Source organism: Thunnus maccoyii, chromosome 13, assembly GCF_910596095.1.
Source record: "Thunnus maccoyii chromosome 13, fThuMac1.1, whole genome shotgun sequence".
Taxonomy (NCBI): domain Eukaryota; kingdom Metazoa; phylum Chordata; class Actinopteri; order Scombriformes; family Scombridae; genus Thunnus; species Thunnus maccoyii.
The window spans coordinates 25,893,241-25,909,300 of NC_056545.1; the positions used below are offsets into that span (position 1 = coordinate 25,893,241).

Genomic DNA, 16,060 nt, shown 5'->3' on the forward strand with positions numbered 1-16,060 from the left:
AGGTACAGGGCGTTAGAATATTATCATACAATGCTGTGGTATTTATTGTTTTTACATAATCTCTGTCACTGAAGCCAGGTACTTATAGTCAAGCAGGGTTAAGGAGATGAAAGACCTAAAACACGTAGCGCTGGATGGATGCTAGAGTTTCCTGCCTCCATTTCTACACAAAGTTTCTGTGTGACTTGTGGAATTAAACTGCTTGCTACTTGAGCTCTGAGGACAATTTGTTTTAGTTTTTTTTTTTTTCTGGAGGAAACCTATTTTTATTTCTATTTATTTTTTATTTTATTTTTTTGTTGGTGAAGATAAATACTTTCACAACAGGTATGTATTTTCCTAAATACAACGTTGATTTTGCTTTATGCCTCTGTTATAATATCTTATGTTATTATATATCATTATCTGTGATAAATCAGTGTGTATGATTATATCTTTCAATGCAGCCTTTCTCTGTAACTGATGTTGTTTTTCTATAACTATATAATATTACAAGGTTGACCCTCAGGGACAGAGGTTAATTAAGATCTTCATACTGTACAATGTTGTTGCAAAGCCAATATACAAATTAAGATAATACAATGTCAAACATGTTCAGATTCTGTGAATTATTGCTTAAAATTTTCTCAGTGTCATTGAACAAGGACGTATTTTCAAGAAGATGTCTTTCTTCTCTTATATTTTGTCACGAAAACTAAATCGACTTTGCAGTGTATTGCTCATAAAAGGGCTACAGTCAGGTACACATGCTGACAAATGCACTGATTCTCAGTTTAAATGGCCCAAAATTCTCCCCGTTGAAGTGACTGACAGCGTTATTCTCTGGTTTATCTCAGGCATTAAGGGGTATTTTTGTGGGGCCGAGATCTTTCAGCTATTTCTCAGCACAGGGAAGTGAGAAGGGAGGGGAAGCAGAGCTGACACAAAAGGCAACATTATTCCCCAGCGGATCTGCGCTACATCCTACTATGAATGGAGTATTGAAAAACACAACATTGGGGACTAGATTATTTTTCATCCTCCATAACTGAGCCATTTGTCCTGGAGTTTCGAGTGGTTTGTTAGTACACTCTGCAAATGAGACAGACGCGGTTCTTGAGCGCTGTGCTGGTGTTAAAATCCCCACCTCCCAATTGGACACACAATGATCTCTCTGTGGGCCTCTGGCCTTCTGCGCCGCACCTATTGAGACAACGCAAGACCAGACCTGGATGAAAATGTATCTATCCAGAGCTTTTTCTCTGGCTGTTGTTAAGTGTTGTTGTGCTACTAATGGCTCAAAATCTACCACAAAGGCTGTGTGACACTGTGTTATATTTACCTGAGCTGAAGATAGCTGTATGTATACAGTACAGTGGCTCAAGATTTGAACACCCACCCCCCCCCCTCTTCCTCCTCCTCCTGCCTCCTGCTCTCCAAGGAGACGAGAGGCGCCCCTGCAGTGTCATCAGGTGCCTAAGCGTTTTGGAGGGTTCTAGTGACAGATTGCAGGAAGCAGCGTTTATGCCTGACGATGGGGACCACAGAAAGCAGAAATGTCTTTTTGTGCCCCCTGGGCCCGGAATGTCCACTATCTCGAGGGGCCAATATCAAATTCTCCCCTCATCATCCCCTAATACACATTCCAGTGTAAGGTCAGAGGGAATTCTGTATGAGCGAAAAGACAAACAAGCCAAGGCCGAGCCACACACTGTGGTCTCATAATGACAACATGCTTCTAAATACATGCAGAGATATCATTGTGCTGGAGGGTTTTCTTTAAAAGCAGTCGTTGTACACTCCTGATCCCTCCAGGTACAATGACTGGAGGGATCATAATGTCCCCATAGAAGTTTTATAACATACTTTTTTGCTTTTTCTTTTGGCAACGTATGTTAAAAATGTGACGTTTTGTGTTTGTTCAATCACATCCTCACACTATAGGCTATAAAGCATTCTCTTTCAGTATTTGATAATTGTCATCCCCCATTTTCTCACCTGAGGAGAATGATGGGTATCCAGTGTCTGCCTACAGTCCTATCTAGCTCTGATTAATGAGTGATCGTCAGTAAATCCCAATATTCTTTCTCAAGGAAATCCCCCTCGCATATCGAAAAACTACAACACAGGTGCTTACCTCTACATCTATCTGTAACACAAGCCTGCCTTCCCCCATCCCCAGCTGATGTTAACGCCAGGAAACCTGCAAACTAAGCTTCCTCTGCTCTTACCATCATCAGCTTTTTGCGGCCTCTGTTACCTGCTGCCAGGTTGGTGCATGGCAGCCATTTTGTGCTTACAAAACAGCAACGTAACTCAACTCACTGTTCCTGGTATTTTATTGACAATGGCAGCAGTATGTCTGTGAAAGTGGGATGACTTTATGTTTAATCGGCCGGGAAACGTTTTAATGTTATCATCACTCACTATGGACAAAGTCAGCCATGCGCTTCACATAATCTCTGGAAATGATTTGAACTCCACTGCCCTCAGACTACCATCAATACCTACTACAGCACCACAACAACAACAGCTGCAGGCTCCATCAGAGAAAACAATCCAATATTATAATTAGGCTACACTGAACCAGGATAAAGAGTAGTGATTGTTTTGTTGTAGTAGAAAAGGGACCCCTAGTCGACTACATTTAGAGCTGTGTTAGCTTAGTACTTTGGAAAGCTTGACAGAGAGAGACTGAGAGAGTGTGTGTGTGCGTGTGTGTGTGTGTTGCAGGCGGATGGTCAGTCAGGCAGCCATGCGAGGCCAGCGTGTGGTGGAGAGCGAGTACAGGTGCTGGAACCCGGCCGTCTGGCTCCTGGTGTCCTTGCTGGGATCCCTGGTCTTGGTGACCCTCAGTGTGCTGCTGCGACTTGGTGAGTGGGTAGGGGGCGGTTGGAGTGAGGGGTGCCGTGTGAGATTTGACCAAAAACAGCTGAAGATCACTCCTTCCAAGCTGCTAGACTGCTGGAGTTGAGCTTTCTGCCATACAGAACACTACATGTGATCAGAAAATCACTTTTTAAAATCAGTTTAAAAATATGTTATGTTATGTTGTCTATATTTGGGTCTATATTTCAGAAATGGGACATATAATAAAAAGACTGGAGATATAAGAGTAACCTCAGCATTTAATTGAATGGATTTTGCACTGATGAAGTAATTGTCGTGGAAATTGTCTTAACACTAAACACAAATATGGAGTAATACACAAAACACTGCTGGGTTTAAGATTAAAAATATTATTGTACAATAAGGAGACAGATCACACAAAGATTTGCATCAGTTCGTCTCAGCGAACAAAGAGCAACCCTAATCTAATACAGTTGCCGGATTACCTTTACATAATAACATCATGTTTCATTTTCTCAAAATGGCTACAGTAAAATTCATTGATCATGTTTGTGTGACATTGTTATTGTTATAGTGAACAATGTGAAATATATATGGAAAAGTAATAGACCTTAAAAGTGTCAGATAGACACTTATTAAAGTATGTTATTTCCTAAAGGGGATAATTTTTCATACACTGGCTCAGGACCAGAGGGAGGTTTTATGAAGAATGAAACTGATTCCAAAACTTTATTTAAAGCTATCATATATTGCTGTAACATTTCTTTTTTAAAACTCATACTGTATGTTTTTACTTTTTAAAGTTTTTCAGATTAGTAGTTCATAAATATAATTTTGTTGGCCCTTCCATATCTGACTAAATTAATTTTGAGTTAGAGAAATTTTGATATTCTCGTGGGATAAGAGGAAAGGTTACCACTGCCCTAAACTGAAAGAGAATTGACACATGAGATGATTTCTTGTGTGTCAGTGCTTAACCACATGTTTAAGGCTTTAATAATGCTGGAGAACCAGGTGTACCTGCAAGTGAACTCCCTGTAGATGAGGGCTATTGTGTCCACAGTTACTGCTCTGTGTTTACCAGTGGTACAGTAGCTGGCTGCGAGCCCTGCAGCTGTTTTGAAGCGAGGATTGATTCCACTCACTGGACTTTATGGATCAACAAAGATATGGAACAATTCATCCAAATGTGCTGACACCAGCTTACGAGTTCTATTTCTTAATAGATCCAACAGATATCTAAATGTGTGCCTGACTAACATTTGTCGTATTCTTATTACAGGAGACATGAAAATAAACAGACGGGCTGTATCCAGTAAGTGATATTAAAGTGTTCTGATCCCCCATAGAATAAGAACTGTGTCTGCCCAGAATATAAACCACAATGTAACCTACATGTGACACCATAAACAGATGCATTACCCATCCCTGGGGCTAATGTTAATTAGCTAATTAGAATGTCCTCTATACAGACCCAGAAACAATTTCCACTGTGTCTTCACGGACACCTGGGAAAATATGGATTGCATCAAAACACACACATCTCAGAAATTTAGATCAGAGGCAGATAGCTCAGTCCTGCATGGATCATCTGTCTTTTGCCTTAAAAATATCAACTTTTGTTTTAATTCATACATGAATTGGCTTTTGGATTTATTTTCTCAAGGTCAAATGGTACAAATAAAGAGCACAACTTTGGATTTGGATGTTGTATTCCCCCTTTCTTTTATCTTTTTTTGTTCTTCACTTTCAAAATAAAATCCCAGATTAAAGGAGCAGGCAGCAATATCTCTGTTGTAGCTCTTGCTGGTGCAGTATGTGGTCTAAACAGGCCTCCTGTTGTGGTTTCAGGCTGTGTCTAGTGTTACAGGAAAATAGATATAGTAGATATAGAGTACAGTAACTATGCAAGGCCAAGAACCTCCTTTCAACAAATAATTTGACCATACTCTCTCTCCCTCACTCTCCCATATCCCCTCCTCTCTCCTGTTTCAGCCAATACCGTGGAATCCCCCGAGAGGACGCAGTACCAAGGTAAGCATGAGCTTTACAGCACCTCCACCTCCACCTTCACACACCTGACCCAGACACTCATGTTCAGAAAAACACGCCTGCATCCAGGCCACGTCATGAAACCTATCAGTGGCTGGCTGTATGTCAGTGAAAGAGAGCACAGAAGGTAGATCAGTGCCTGGGGCTTTCTAAACAAGGTCACTTTCCCAGCTCTCCATTTCCCTAATCCCCTCAATGACTTATTTGCTATTTAACCACCCTCCTGCATCCACCTCGTTCACTTCCAGGGAGTCATGTGGCTTATTGTGTGCCTTAACTTGGCAGGATTAGACTTATTCCAGAAGGATGTTTTTTTTTCTTCTAATTAACCATCATTACATTACAGCCAAGCCAGTCTTCTCTTCTCTTCTCCTCTCCTCTTCTCTTCCGATACAAAGAGTAAAGCCTTTATGAGCCTCAGTTTTTGTTAGTGAGGTGGCACAAACATAACCAGAGACAAAGGAACGTCCCCACTTCACTCAAAGAGAGACATGACTAACAAATATGACAGAGAGAAGCCCTGACAGATATGATTTGTTTTTCTCCCCCAAAGTGCAACTGGTGAATGGACGTAACAGGTGCGAGGGTCGCGTGGAGGTGCGCTACAATGATACATGGGGCACAGTGTGTGATGACGACTGGGACATGGTGGATGCCAAAGTGGTGTGTCGGCAGCTGGGCTGCGGTGTGGCGGTGGCGGTGGGCAGCAGCTCTCAGTTTGGTCAGGGATCAGGGCTCATCCTGCTGGATAATGTGGACTGCAAAGGAAGTGAGACAGACCTCAGTCAGTGCAACAGTCTGGGCTGGGGCATCCACAACTGTTACCACTATGAGGACGTGGCTGTTACCTGCAGAGGTAAAGCCTTTAATATAACCTTTAGGTGGTACAGGTAGTGGTGAATCATCTCTTACTGTATTACTGAGGGGAGAATAACTAATATTCCTGCTTCTTTTTCATGTTTCTCCTGCTGCTAGAACCATCAGTGGTTGGGGTAAAAGGTTTCGGGGATCTCACCACACCATCCCCTGGGAATGCAGGTTTAGGTAAGTGCTCGCTGCTTTTATCTAAATGAGACTGGTCTTCAGCCAACCTGAGAGGTCACAGAGGTAAATCTGTCTTTACAGTAAGAAATTACATGTTAAAAAATGGTCCAGATTTTGCACATTTCAAGTAATCGATTGTGATTTCATAGATAGTGACCAGAATATTTTGAAAACAAATAAGCAAGGGAATTGATCATTTTGAGATAATATACTGTGACAAATTAATACTTACTGTATGTGAACAAGATGCACATACAATAACAAAACCACAGTATGCAACTTATTATAGTCCTTGGAGATGACTGTAATAAAGTTGTCATTTTTTACATTGACCAACTAAATTTTCTTACTATTTATATAAGCATTAGATCCAACATTAAATGTGCCTTTTGGAAAACAGAAACCTCAGCGATATTTGGCATTACTCTTCAGTGAACAGAGGTGATGAAATGAGTCCTCCACCTCCAAAAATGGAACAGTGCCATCAGGCTGATTTGCAAAAAGGTTTATGGACAGGTGCTACATTGTCTCTCCACTAAATAAGTGTACACCTCTTGTTCTAATGCTCATTAAAAAATGCAAATTATTTTACAGGATACTAAGGAAACACTTTATGTGTTGAGAGGAATTAAATTTAATGCCAGCTTTTCTGTGTTTGATGATTATGATTTGTTATAATCTATTATCAAAATCAAACACGCACAGACAGGTGGCATGCCAGATGTTAGGGCAGGTTTCATTAGGTAATGAAAGATGGCTTATTTTTGGATGCGTGTGAATGAGCACACGCACATTCAGAGCAGACATGAGACTGGTCACACTGATATGTTCAAGGTCATAATTTTTTACTTGAGGAGTAATTTTATTTCAGCTTTGATAAACTATCACTAAAACTGTGCTGGACATCAAAGACACAGCTCAGTGGAAAATATCTTTTTAACATCTCCAGGGGAAATACACAATACAGCTCAAAGGGCTCCTGAATTCCAGGCCGTCCCTATTGTTCCCTGGGTTGGCCTTTGTTGTGGTCACCGTGTTTTTTTCTCTTCAATCCCAAGTGGAGTTTCAAATTTAGTTTACATATGACGTATCCAGCTGATTCTCCAGTGGCTGTCATGAATCCCTCTGGGAATGCAAGGAAGCCTCCCAGATTCATGGCTTCCTTTCAGTTGAAGAGCGTTTGTAAATGATGGACACATGAGAATGCCTATTGTCTCTGTTAAAGGTGTGTTTTTGTCAGCCCCAAGGCATAAGGTGACAACATCTGTGCTTACTGCAATATCAGATGTTCACCTCAACTCTCCTGCTTGCATGTCTTGTATAGGCCCACACCCTTCTACTTTCTCTGTATCACTGTCATTTCCTCACACGCAAATCCCAGCTGTTACCATTTGCTCTGAAACATTTAAAAGCTGACATTAACATAATTTCTTACAGAAACCTACAGTGTCTTAAAACACCAGTCCTTATAAATCTCTCCCTCTCGATTTAGGAGATGGCACCATCCGTCTGGTGGGTGGACTGAACTCCTGCCAGGGCCGGGTGGAGGTCTACTACCAGGGAAGCTGGGGGACAGTGTGTGATGATGACTGGGGCAATATCGATGCCGACGTGGTGTGCCAGCAGATAGGCTGTGGCCATGTTGTCTCGGCACACACCAACTCCTACTTTGGCTACGGGACCGGCCTGATTCTTCTGGACAATGTCAACTGCCATGGCAACGAGCAGCAGCTGTCTAAATGCAATAGTCTGGGCTGGGGAAACCACAACTGTGGCCATCACGAGGATGCTGGGGTCACCTGCACTGGTATGCTGCTCAGATTTTTAAACAGGCAGTTTATTTTATTATACAAACAAATATCTCAGAAAATGCAACAGTTTATTATCTACAATCTTGTTATTATTAGTGTTATTAGCAAGTGTTGTAATATCAGTGATAGTACTAGTGGTTATAAAAATACTGATTATTTCCCTTTATAGACACAGGTGCACTAATTTCAGAAGTGCAGTAGTCCAGAGAAACAAATAATGGTCAGTTTACGTAGGAGAAAGATTAGTGGTGGAAGAAGTATTAAGATCCTTTACTTGAGTAAAGGTATGATACCACACATCATATCCCAGGTAAAAAAGTCCTGCATTGAAAGAGTAAAAGTATGCAAGTTTTATCAGCAAAATGTACTTAAAGTATCGAAAGTAAAAGTACTCAATGCAGAAAAATGGTCCCTTTGAGAAATATACTATTACATATAATATATGTAGATTATTAGTACTGATGTATTACTGTTTAAGTTGCATTTCACCATTGTAGTTGGCCATGGTGGAGCCAATTTTTAGTAGTTGAGTAGCTTATTCTATAACAGTTCATCAACAAGCTCATCATATGTCTTCTATGTTCTGTAAAATCTGAGTATGTAAAATTAATTGTAAGTATGGCTGTGAAATAAATACAAATACGATAGTTCCCACTGAAATGTGGTAGAGTAGAAGTACAGGTACTTCAAATTTGTACTTAAGTACAGTATTTTAGTAAATCTACTTAGTTACATTCCACCACTGGGGGAATTAAGTCATTAAGTAAAAAATAAGTAATGATAGTTAAAGTCTGCTTTTTCTAGTTGTAGAAGAAGGAGGAGGAGAGTTGATAATGGCAGTAGTATCGTTGTTAGAGGTACCATTAGTATTAATGGAAATGGTAATAGTGGTGGTTACACTGTACATATAACATCACTTTTATGTCTATCATCTACTCAGGTTCAGGATCCACTACTGCACCTCCGGTGGTGAACACTCCCACTGGAGGTCCGAGATCAATCTGGCCTACACAGGACACTGCAGGTATATTGTTTGTATATTACTTAATGTATACACAAAAGATCTGATGGTCTGCCTCCTCTGCATCAGCTTGGCTGGATCTTTTTTCTTTCACAGTAAAAAATGAAATTTGCACTTTTGCCAAATGACCAACAGGGCGAGCCATTTCTCCCTGATAGTCTTTCAATGTGACACAGTGCTGTACAGCGCCATGAGATATTGTGTTACGCCGCAGACTAATCCCATCATGGTTATTATAGTGTGACAGTTAGTTTGGTGTTTTGGGTCATAAGATAATTTTGTTATGTGTCACATTTTCCTTCCAGCAACAACTGAGGAAGTTACTGTCACCCAAAGTACAACAACTGTTACCACAACTGCCCAGACAAAAGGTAACAGTATTAAACTGATTTCTCCTTTGTAAGCACAAGCACAGTAAATCCTAAAATTTAAAGGCATCATCAACATAGACTCAGCTAGTTATACTGCCTTATATGCAAATATCAGCCGAATAGATTTAATTATAAAGCACACGTCTACTCTAAAATTGCAGTAATGTACCTGTCTGTTTATCTCTGTGCAGACAAGCCAGCCATTCGTGTGGTGAATGGAAACAGTAGCTGCCAGGGTCGTGTGGAGGTCCTCTACAGAAACGTTTGGGGAACGGTGTGTGACGACGACTGGGACATGCCCAATGCCAATGTGGTGTGCAGGCAGCTTGGTTGTGGCTTGGCTATCGCAGCCAAGTCTCAGGCCTACTTCGGCTATGGTTCGGGTCCGATCCTGCTCGACAATGTGGAATGTAATGGCAACGAACTAGAGCTGTCCCAGTGCTTCCACCTCGGCTGGGGTCAGCACAACTGTGGCCATCATGAGGATGCTGGAGTTATCTGTGCACGTAAGACTTGACTGGCCATCTCTGACATAATGTGGGGCCATAGCAGGCCACATTAGGCATACATTCATGACGTGCGCATATACAGTACTGCACATACAGTAGGGAATATCTGTATCTACATAATCACACAAGCATCTATCTTACAGTAAGTCATCGCTTCCACTGAAAACATCTATGCCCGCCTGGCTGAGCTGTCCCATTGCAATGCATGACTGTTGTACTCTAAGGAGGTGACAGCCCAGAGAGCATGAAAAATACAGTGGATGAGTCAAGGCACATCAGCGTCACGGCTTGCCTCCAGGCCAAATTTCAGTTCTTTGAGGCTAAATCAAAAAACACGTACAGACTTCCCTTTACTTACAGCACATCATTCAGCCTGATAGCAAAATATGATTATACCTTTGATTTCTACCAGCAGCATGTTTTATCAGTACTCTTGAGTAATACTGTCCTCAGCAGGAAATCAGAATTGGCAAAGTGGGTATAATCTATATATGACAATGAGGATATAAGCATTGGAACTCTGACAAAATACTTTACAAAACCATTGCTGAAATTGCTCAACAGTTTTGCTGCAAAGGGTGTCTCTGTATCATGGTCATAAAAGAATGAAAGTAATTGGCTTTCTACTACAGTACATATTGATCACTGCAGTAAATATAAGGAGGACAGCCTGGCTAATGCTTTTGTGAACTGATATTTCCTGAGTATGCATGGGACACAGAAGCATCACTCAGTTTTTTTCTGTTTTCTTCTGCTTACTTCTAGCTTTTATGCTAAACATCGGACTTGCACGTGACTTTAGAGTAACAGAAAGGATGCACACCACCACCACACCACCCACTGAAGGTAGGTCAAATAAATCTTCAACTAGTACAACACCAGTTCACATTTTCCTCTTTTTTTGTGTGTGTGTAAGACTCCTCTTTTTTTTGTAGGAATGGTGAGGCTGGTGGATGGCCAGCATAACTGTGAGGGTCGGGTGGAGATGTACTTAAATTCTGGATGGGGCACAGTGTGCGATGATGCTTGGGACCTCCCTGACGCACAGGTTGTGTGCCGTCAGCTTGGCTGCGGGGAGGCCACGGCAGCTCGGGGAGAAGCTTACTTTGGGCCTGGCACAGGAACAATCCTGCTGGACAATCTCAAGTGCAGCGGTACGGAGGCCTCCCTGCAGCAGTGCTCCCATATATCCTGGAGTGTGCACAACTGTGATCACTCTGAAGATGCTGGCGTCACCTGCTCACTGTCGTGATTTCAATAGAATCACACTCCCACCTTTGCCATGAATTGGAAGTGGGTGTACCAACCTGGGACTTGTATACATTATGTAAATAACAGCTTTCACATTGCTGAAGGAATACTCCACCAACAACAACATACAAACTAACTAATATGACAATATATGATTACATACTATAACTATCTATGCCTATTAAGCACTTTATAAATAAATATATGATACAAAATACAATGTACACAGTTTTTTTTTATTTGATAAACAAAGAAAAACAAGTATTTTAACTGTCTGTCTCTCTTTTTTGCCCTGAGATTGTTAAAAATATTTACTGTGCATGTGCCGGGGGAAGGCCATCAAAAGGAATCATTTTTGTGAACTTTAACTCCACAAATATGTGTCATGAAACAAGAAATATAAATGGGGAAAAAAGACAAAAACAGAAACATCCCGTAAAAATGTGTTATATCTTGTGGATATATCTCTCCATTGACAAATAAATTACGTGTTTTCTGTTAACCATCATATAAATAAATGTAACTAATAATCATTTATGTGACAAAATATATTTTTGGTGTGAAAACAGAGAATCAATGAATTTTCATTGACCTAATTTAATTGGTCAAATGATGACTCTTCAATTTGAAATTATATATATAAATATATAATATATATATAAATAATATTTACAGCAGAAGTTTTACACAGCAAGATTTTAAGCCAGAACAATTTTAAGCCAGATCATTTCCTTACATAAGTCATATGCAATTTCTAGCTGATACTACGGAGGGTTTTAAGGGCCATACTAAATATATAAATACATAAATAATTATATGATTAAATGCTTAAATACATTAATTGATTAATGTATTGAATTGATAATTAATAAATATATAATAAAATGCTTAATTGTCACCATAAATAAATAAATCACAAATTAAATGAGACATTAAATATGTAAATGTTAAATTTATTAGTGTATTTATATATATATATATATACATATATTTACACATTTCTATATTTATTTATTCATTCATATATTAATTAATTAATTTACTTATTCATTTATTGACACATTTATTTATTTATTTATAATGTTATTTATTTATTTATATATGCTTTCATTTTTCCATAGTGTAACTTGCTGCAACGAAATAAATAAATCTGTCAACTTCACCCATCAAAAGTCAGGGGGCCAACTCTGCCCTGCATCTGGAGGTTGAACCTGAATCTACTGCTTTTGCCTAATTCAAGATGGCAGCACCCAGTGCAGATCTTAATGAAATCCTGCGTGCTACAATGGTAGATATGTTGGCTGTAGCTGAGTAGATGGAGGCAAATGCCAATTCCTGTGCTTTTTTAGATCAGATTGAGGAGTTCGCTAAATGATTTGGACGGCTTTAACCCGTCCCCTGACTTTGATGGATGAAGTTGACACATTTATGTATTTCACTGCAGCATGTTACACTATGGATAATTAAAAGTATATATAAATAAATAAATGTGTGAATAAATAAATAAGCAAATATATGAATTAATATATGGATTAATAAATAAATATGTGAATGTGTACATATATAAATATAAATTTAACATTTATATATTTAATGTCTTATTTAATTTTTGATTTATTTATGGTGACGATTAAGCATTAAATTACATAATATTAATTAATTTATTTAAGCAATGTATGATATAATTATATATTTATTAAGCATTTAATTATATAATTATTTATTCATTTATGAAAGAAATGTATTATTTAATTATATATTTATTAATTTATATAAGCATTTAATTATATAATTATTCATGTATTTATATATTTAGTTTTGGCCCTTAAAACCCTCCATATAATAGAAACAAACTAATTGTTAGCTTAGTCAGTCCATGTAGCATCACACAGTATGACAACAACTAAGACTTGCTAACATCACATCATGTTGCTCAGAACCTGAGATCTGACCTACTTTTAAGTGAGACTATGCAACTTTTTGAACAGTATTCACTCTGGCCACATGAAACAGTTACAGGATGATGGTAAATGCTAAAACATAGTGCAACAGTAGTGAAAGTTGTGGCTAGTCATAATGTCAGTGAACTGACTCAGTAATGTCAGTTACATAACAATTTTAAACTTGTGAACATTGGCTAATATTAGCCACAATAGTCTACTGGTCATACCAGACCAAGTAAGGCTTTAGCAGCAAAACTTGCAAAACTCATTGTCATGAATTCAACTAAGAGGGAAAATGTGTTACATAGTCTGACTATGAAGTCAATCCTATATGATAACATGTCAATAGTGCCAATATATTAAAATGTGTCAAACAACTTAGTATGACATGACAGAATATGAAAATCTTTCTACTCTTGGTCTCTCTCTCTCTCTTTCTGTATATGTATATATATACATATACATAGATACATACATATATACATACATACCTACATACATATATATATATGTGTGTGTGTGTGTGTGTGTGTATATATATGTGTGTATATATATATGTATATATATATATATATATATATATATATATATATATATATATATATATATATATATATATATATATATATATATATATATATATATATATGTGTATACACACACACACACACACACACATACATACATATATTTTTTTATGTATATACCTCTTGTATGTGTGTGTGTGTATGTATACATACACACACACAAGGGGTTAATCAGTTTTGGTTGAAGCAAAATTGAAATACAAAGTTTCTTTATTTTAGTTCAACTTCAATTCAAGACATGCACAAATTATAACATACTGTTTTAAATTATTGTGGTAAACTATTGTACTTTTAGATATAAAAATAATAATAATAATCTAAATCTCTTAAATTAGCTAAATATACTGTATGTTTGATTACAATCAGAATGAAGCTTGAGATATAGTGTCTTGAATGACAAATCACTACTTACATGGAGGTATTTGACATGTTCATTTCAGATAGTCAAACCTAAAGTGTAGATATCTGTAATACAGTTTGATGGCAAAAGTAACCTTAATCTTAATTGGATTAGAGATTAAATTAATATTTTAAATTAGCATTTTGTATTAGTAAAATATGATTGAAGCTACACTGTTTAAGGTGACATTTTGACTCATAAATTAGCTGCAGATATCTGTGCACCTATTGTGAATACTGTAAGCAGAAAAAAAGAAGCTGAAAAGGCTTCCCATAATCTGCCAGGCTCATTAGTAAAAGTGGAGCTGATTGATCAATCTCAGAAGCATCCAGTGTCTACAGGGACAAGGAAACAGAATGGCCTAAGAGGGCGTGTTTGTATTGGATGACTCATGATAAAATGAATCAGCATTTCAGTTACAATATGGTGCTTCACACCAACAGTCACTACTATCACCAGATATATTAACATGTTTACAAGAGTAGTTTCACAAACATATTATATAAAAACAAACAGTATTCAATGCATATATTCTTAAGGAGGTATTATATATTGATATCTTGAAAAACAGCACTAGAGCTTGCAAACTGTTTAGATGTTTTAAAGCTATAATTATCTTTAGCTTTTAAATGATAATTGGCTCGCATTTCTTCTGCCAAGCGACAGTTGCAGGAGTGTCAAACATAAAATATGAGCTGCTCTGTGCTTTGCTTTGAGAGTGACTCAGCCAATCACACGTGGAAACAGAAAATTGTTTCACTGACTATATTCCTTTTTTATAAAACTTATATATGAAATGTGTATACTTTTTAAATATTACCTGTCACAGCATACTGTTGTCCTATAGTTTGCGTGTGTGTCACTACCTTCTAAGCAAGAAGCGACAGGACTTGCAGTGCTCACAGGGATCCCCTGCAATCACTGTGATATATGGCCTCTACTGTTCACTATTACAAAACGTATTATGTAGCACGTAGAACATTATCTTGTGTTAAACTGTATAATCTTATTTCAGTACAGGTTGGACATGGCATCACTAGGCCATGTCCGGATAAACGTGGTGGATGGCCCCTGGGCAGAAATGATCTGTAGAGCCCCCTCTCTGTGCACTGTGTGTAGTATTCCTATCCTGGAGGTTTGCTTGGTGGTAATCTGATAAAAGACATATTGATTAAAGATTATCAATCATGTAAGAAAAATATCAGTTGAAATAGTGGAGGTTTTAAAGTTAGACTTAATTCAAGATTGAAGATCAGGTAATAAAGCAGGACTTATCATGAGGCCATTATCATATCAGCTGGTATTGTGCTATTTGTAATACATATTCCCATATAGTCAAAGATGTGTTTTGCTTATTGTTACTTCTCTTGGATGTTTGAGCTTCACTGCACAGAGTGATGTATGTGCAGAGTTTGACATTAGAAGACAAGCGGCAACCTCCGGGGCTGAAAAATGAAGCCAATGCTTAAGTGCTAAAAACCTGCATTCTCTCTAATGGCCAGCAGGGGGAGACTCCACTGACTGCAAAAAGAAGCCCAAATGTATGGAAGTCTATGAGAAAATGAACCTACTTCTCTCTTGATTTATTACCTCAGTAAACTGTTTCCTAATAAGTTTATGGTCTCAATCGCTAGTTTCAAATCTTCTTCAATACAGCATGATGTTCATTTTGTAAATTATGGTCCCATTTAATTTAAATTTGACGATAAAGCAGGGTATGCTTTAGGGTGTGGCTACGTTCTGACTGACAAGTAGCTACCACGGCGATAACATTGCTTACGTAACATAACCGTTGAGTACAGGCGTAGCTGCTGCTATTTCACAGTATGTTTTCAGTTCACTGAAGTTAATTGTAACATTGTGGTCGCCTAAAAACTGTATTGTTCAGTGTTTGGTTGTAATAAAAGACCCATCAATGAGTCGTATGATCAGTTTTTCTGGTGAGTACATTTTTAGGCCTGTTTTTGCTGGTGAAAATTAGCATTAGCATTAGTATTATCACTGTTAACCATAGATTGTAAATGCACCGTGCTAACCACGTTAGCAGCTAGCGCTATGATCAGCTCAACCCTCTCATCCAAATATGGAAGTTCTGGCCCCAAAAGTCAAACATGGCCACGGCCAAATCCAAGATGGCAATGGTCAAATCGCTACATTTGAGGTTTCAAAACGGCAGTTTGCAAACCAATGGGTGACGTCACGGTGACTACATCCATATTTTTTACAGTCTATGGTTTTCACA

General features: G+C 38.2%; 1 protein-coding gene across 1 annotated transcript; it reads left to right on the forward strand.

Moving 5' to 3' along the window:
* Window positions 1-242: 242 nt before the first annotated feature.
* Window positions 243-11,091, forward strand: LOC121909756 (scavenger receptor cysteine-rich domain-containing group B protein). The gene is made up of 9 exons (XM_042430421.1): window positions 243-327; window positions 2,713-5,737; window positions 5,857-5,925; window positions 7,418-7,732; window positions 8,677-8,760; window positions 9,063-9,128; window positions 9,320-9,634; window positions 10,403-10,483; window positions 10,573-11,091. The coding sequence occupies exons 2-9, from the start codon at window positions 5,386-5,388 to the stop codon at window positions 10,887-10,889; spliced, it is 1,599 nt and encodes a 532-aa protein (XP_042286355.1). The 5' UTR covers window positions 243-327; window positions 2,713-5,385; the 3' UTR covers window positions 10,890-11,091.
* Window positions 11,092-16,060: the final 4,969 nt, after the last annotated feature.

Coding starts and splice junctions, on each gene's coding strand:
- LOC121909756 (XM_042430421.1), top strand. CDS start 5,386: ATGACAGAGAGAAGCCCTGACAGATATGATTTGTTTTTCTCCCCCAAA. Junction 9,129..9,319: donor CACAACTGCCCAGACAAAAG/GTAACAGTATTA, acceptor ATCTCTGTGCAG/ACAAGCCAGCCATTCGTGTG. Junction 10,484..10,572: donor CACCACACCACCCACTGAAG/GTAGGTCAAATA, acceptor TTTTTTTTGTAG/GAATGGTGAGGCTGGTGGAT.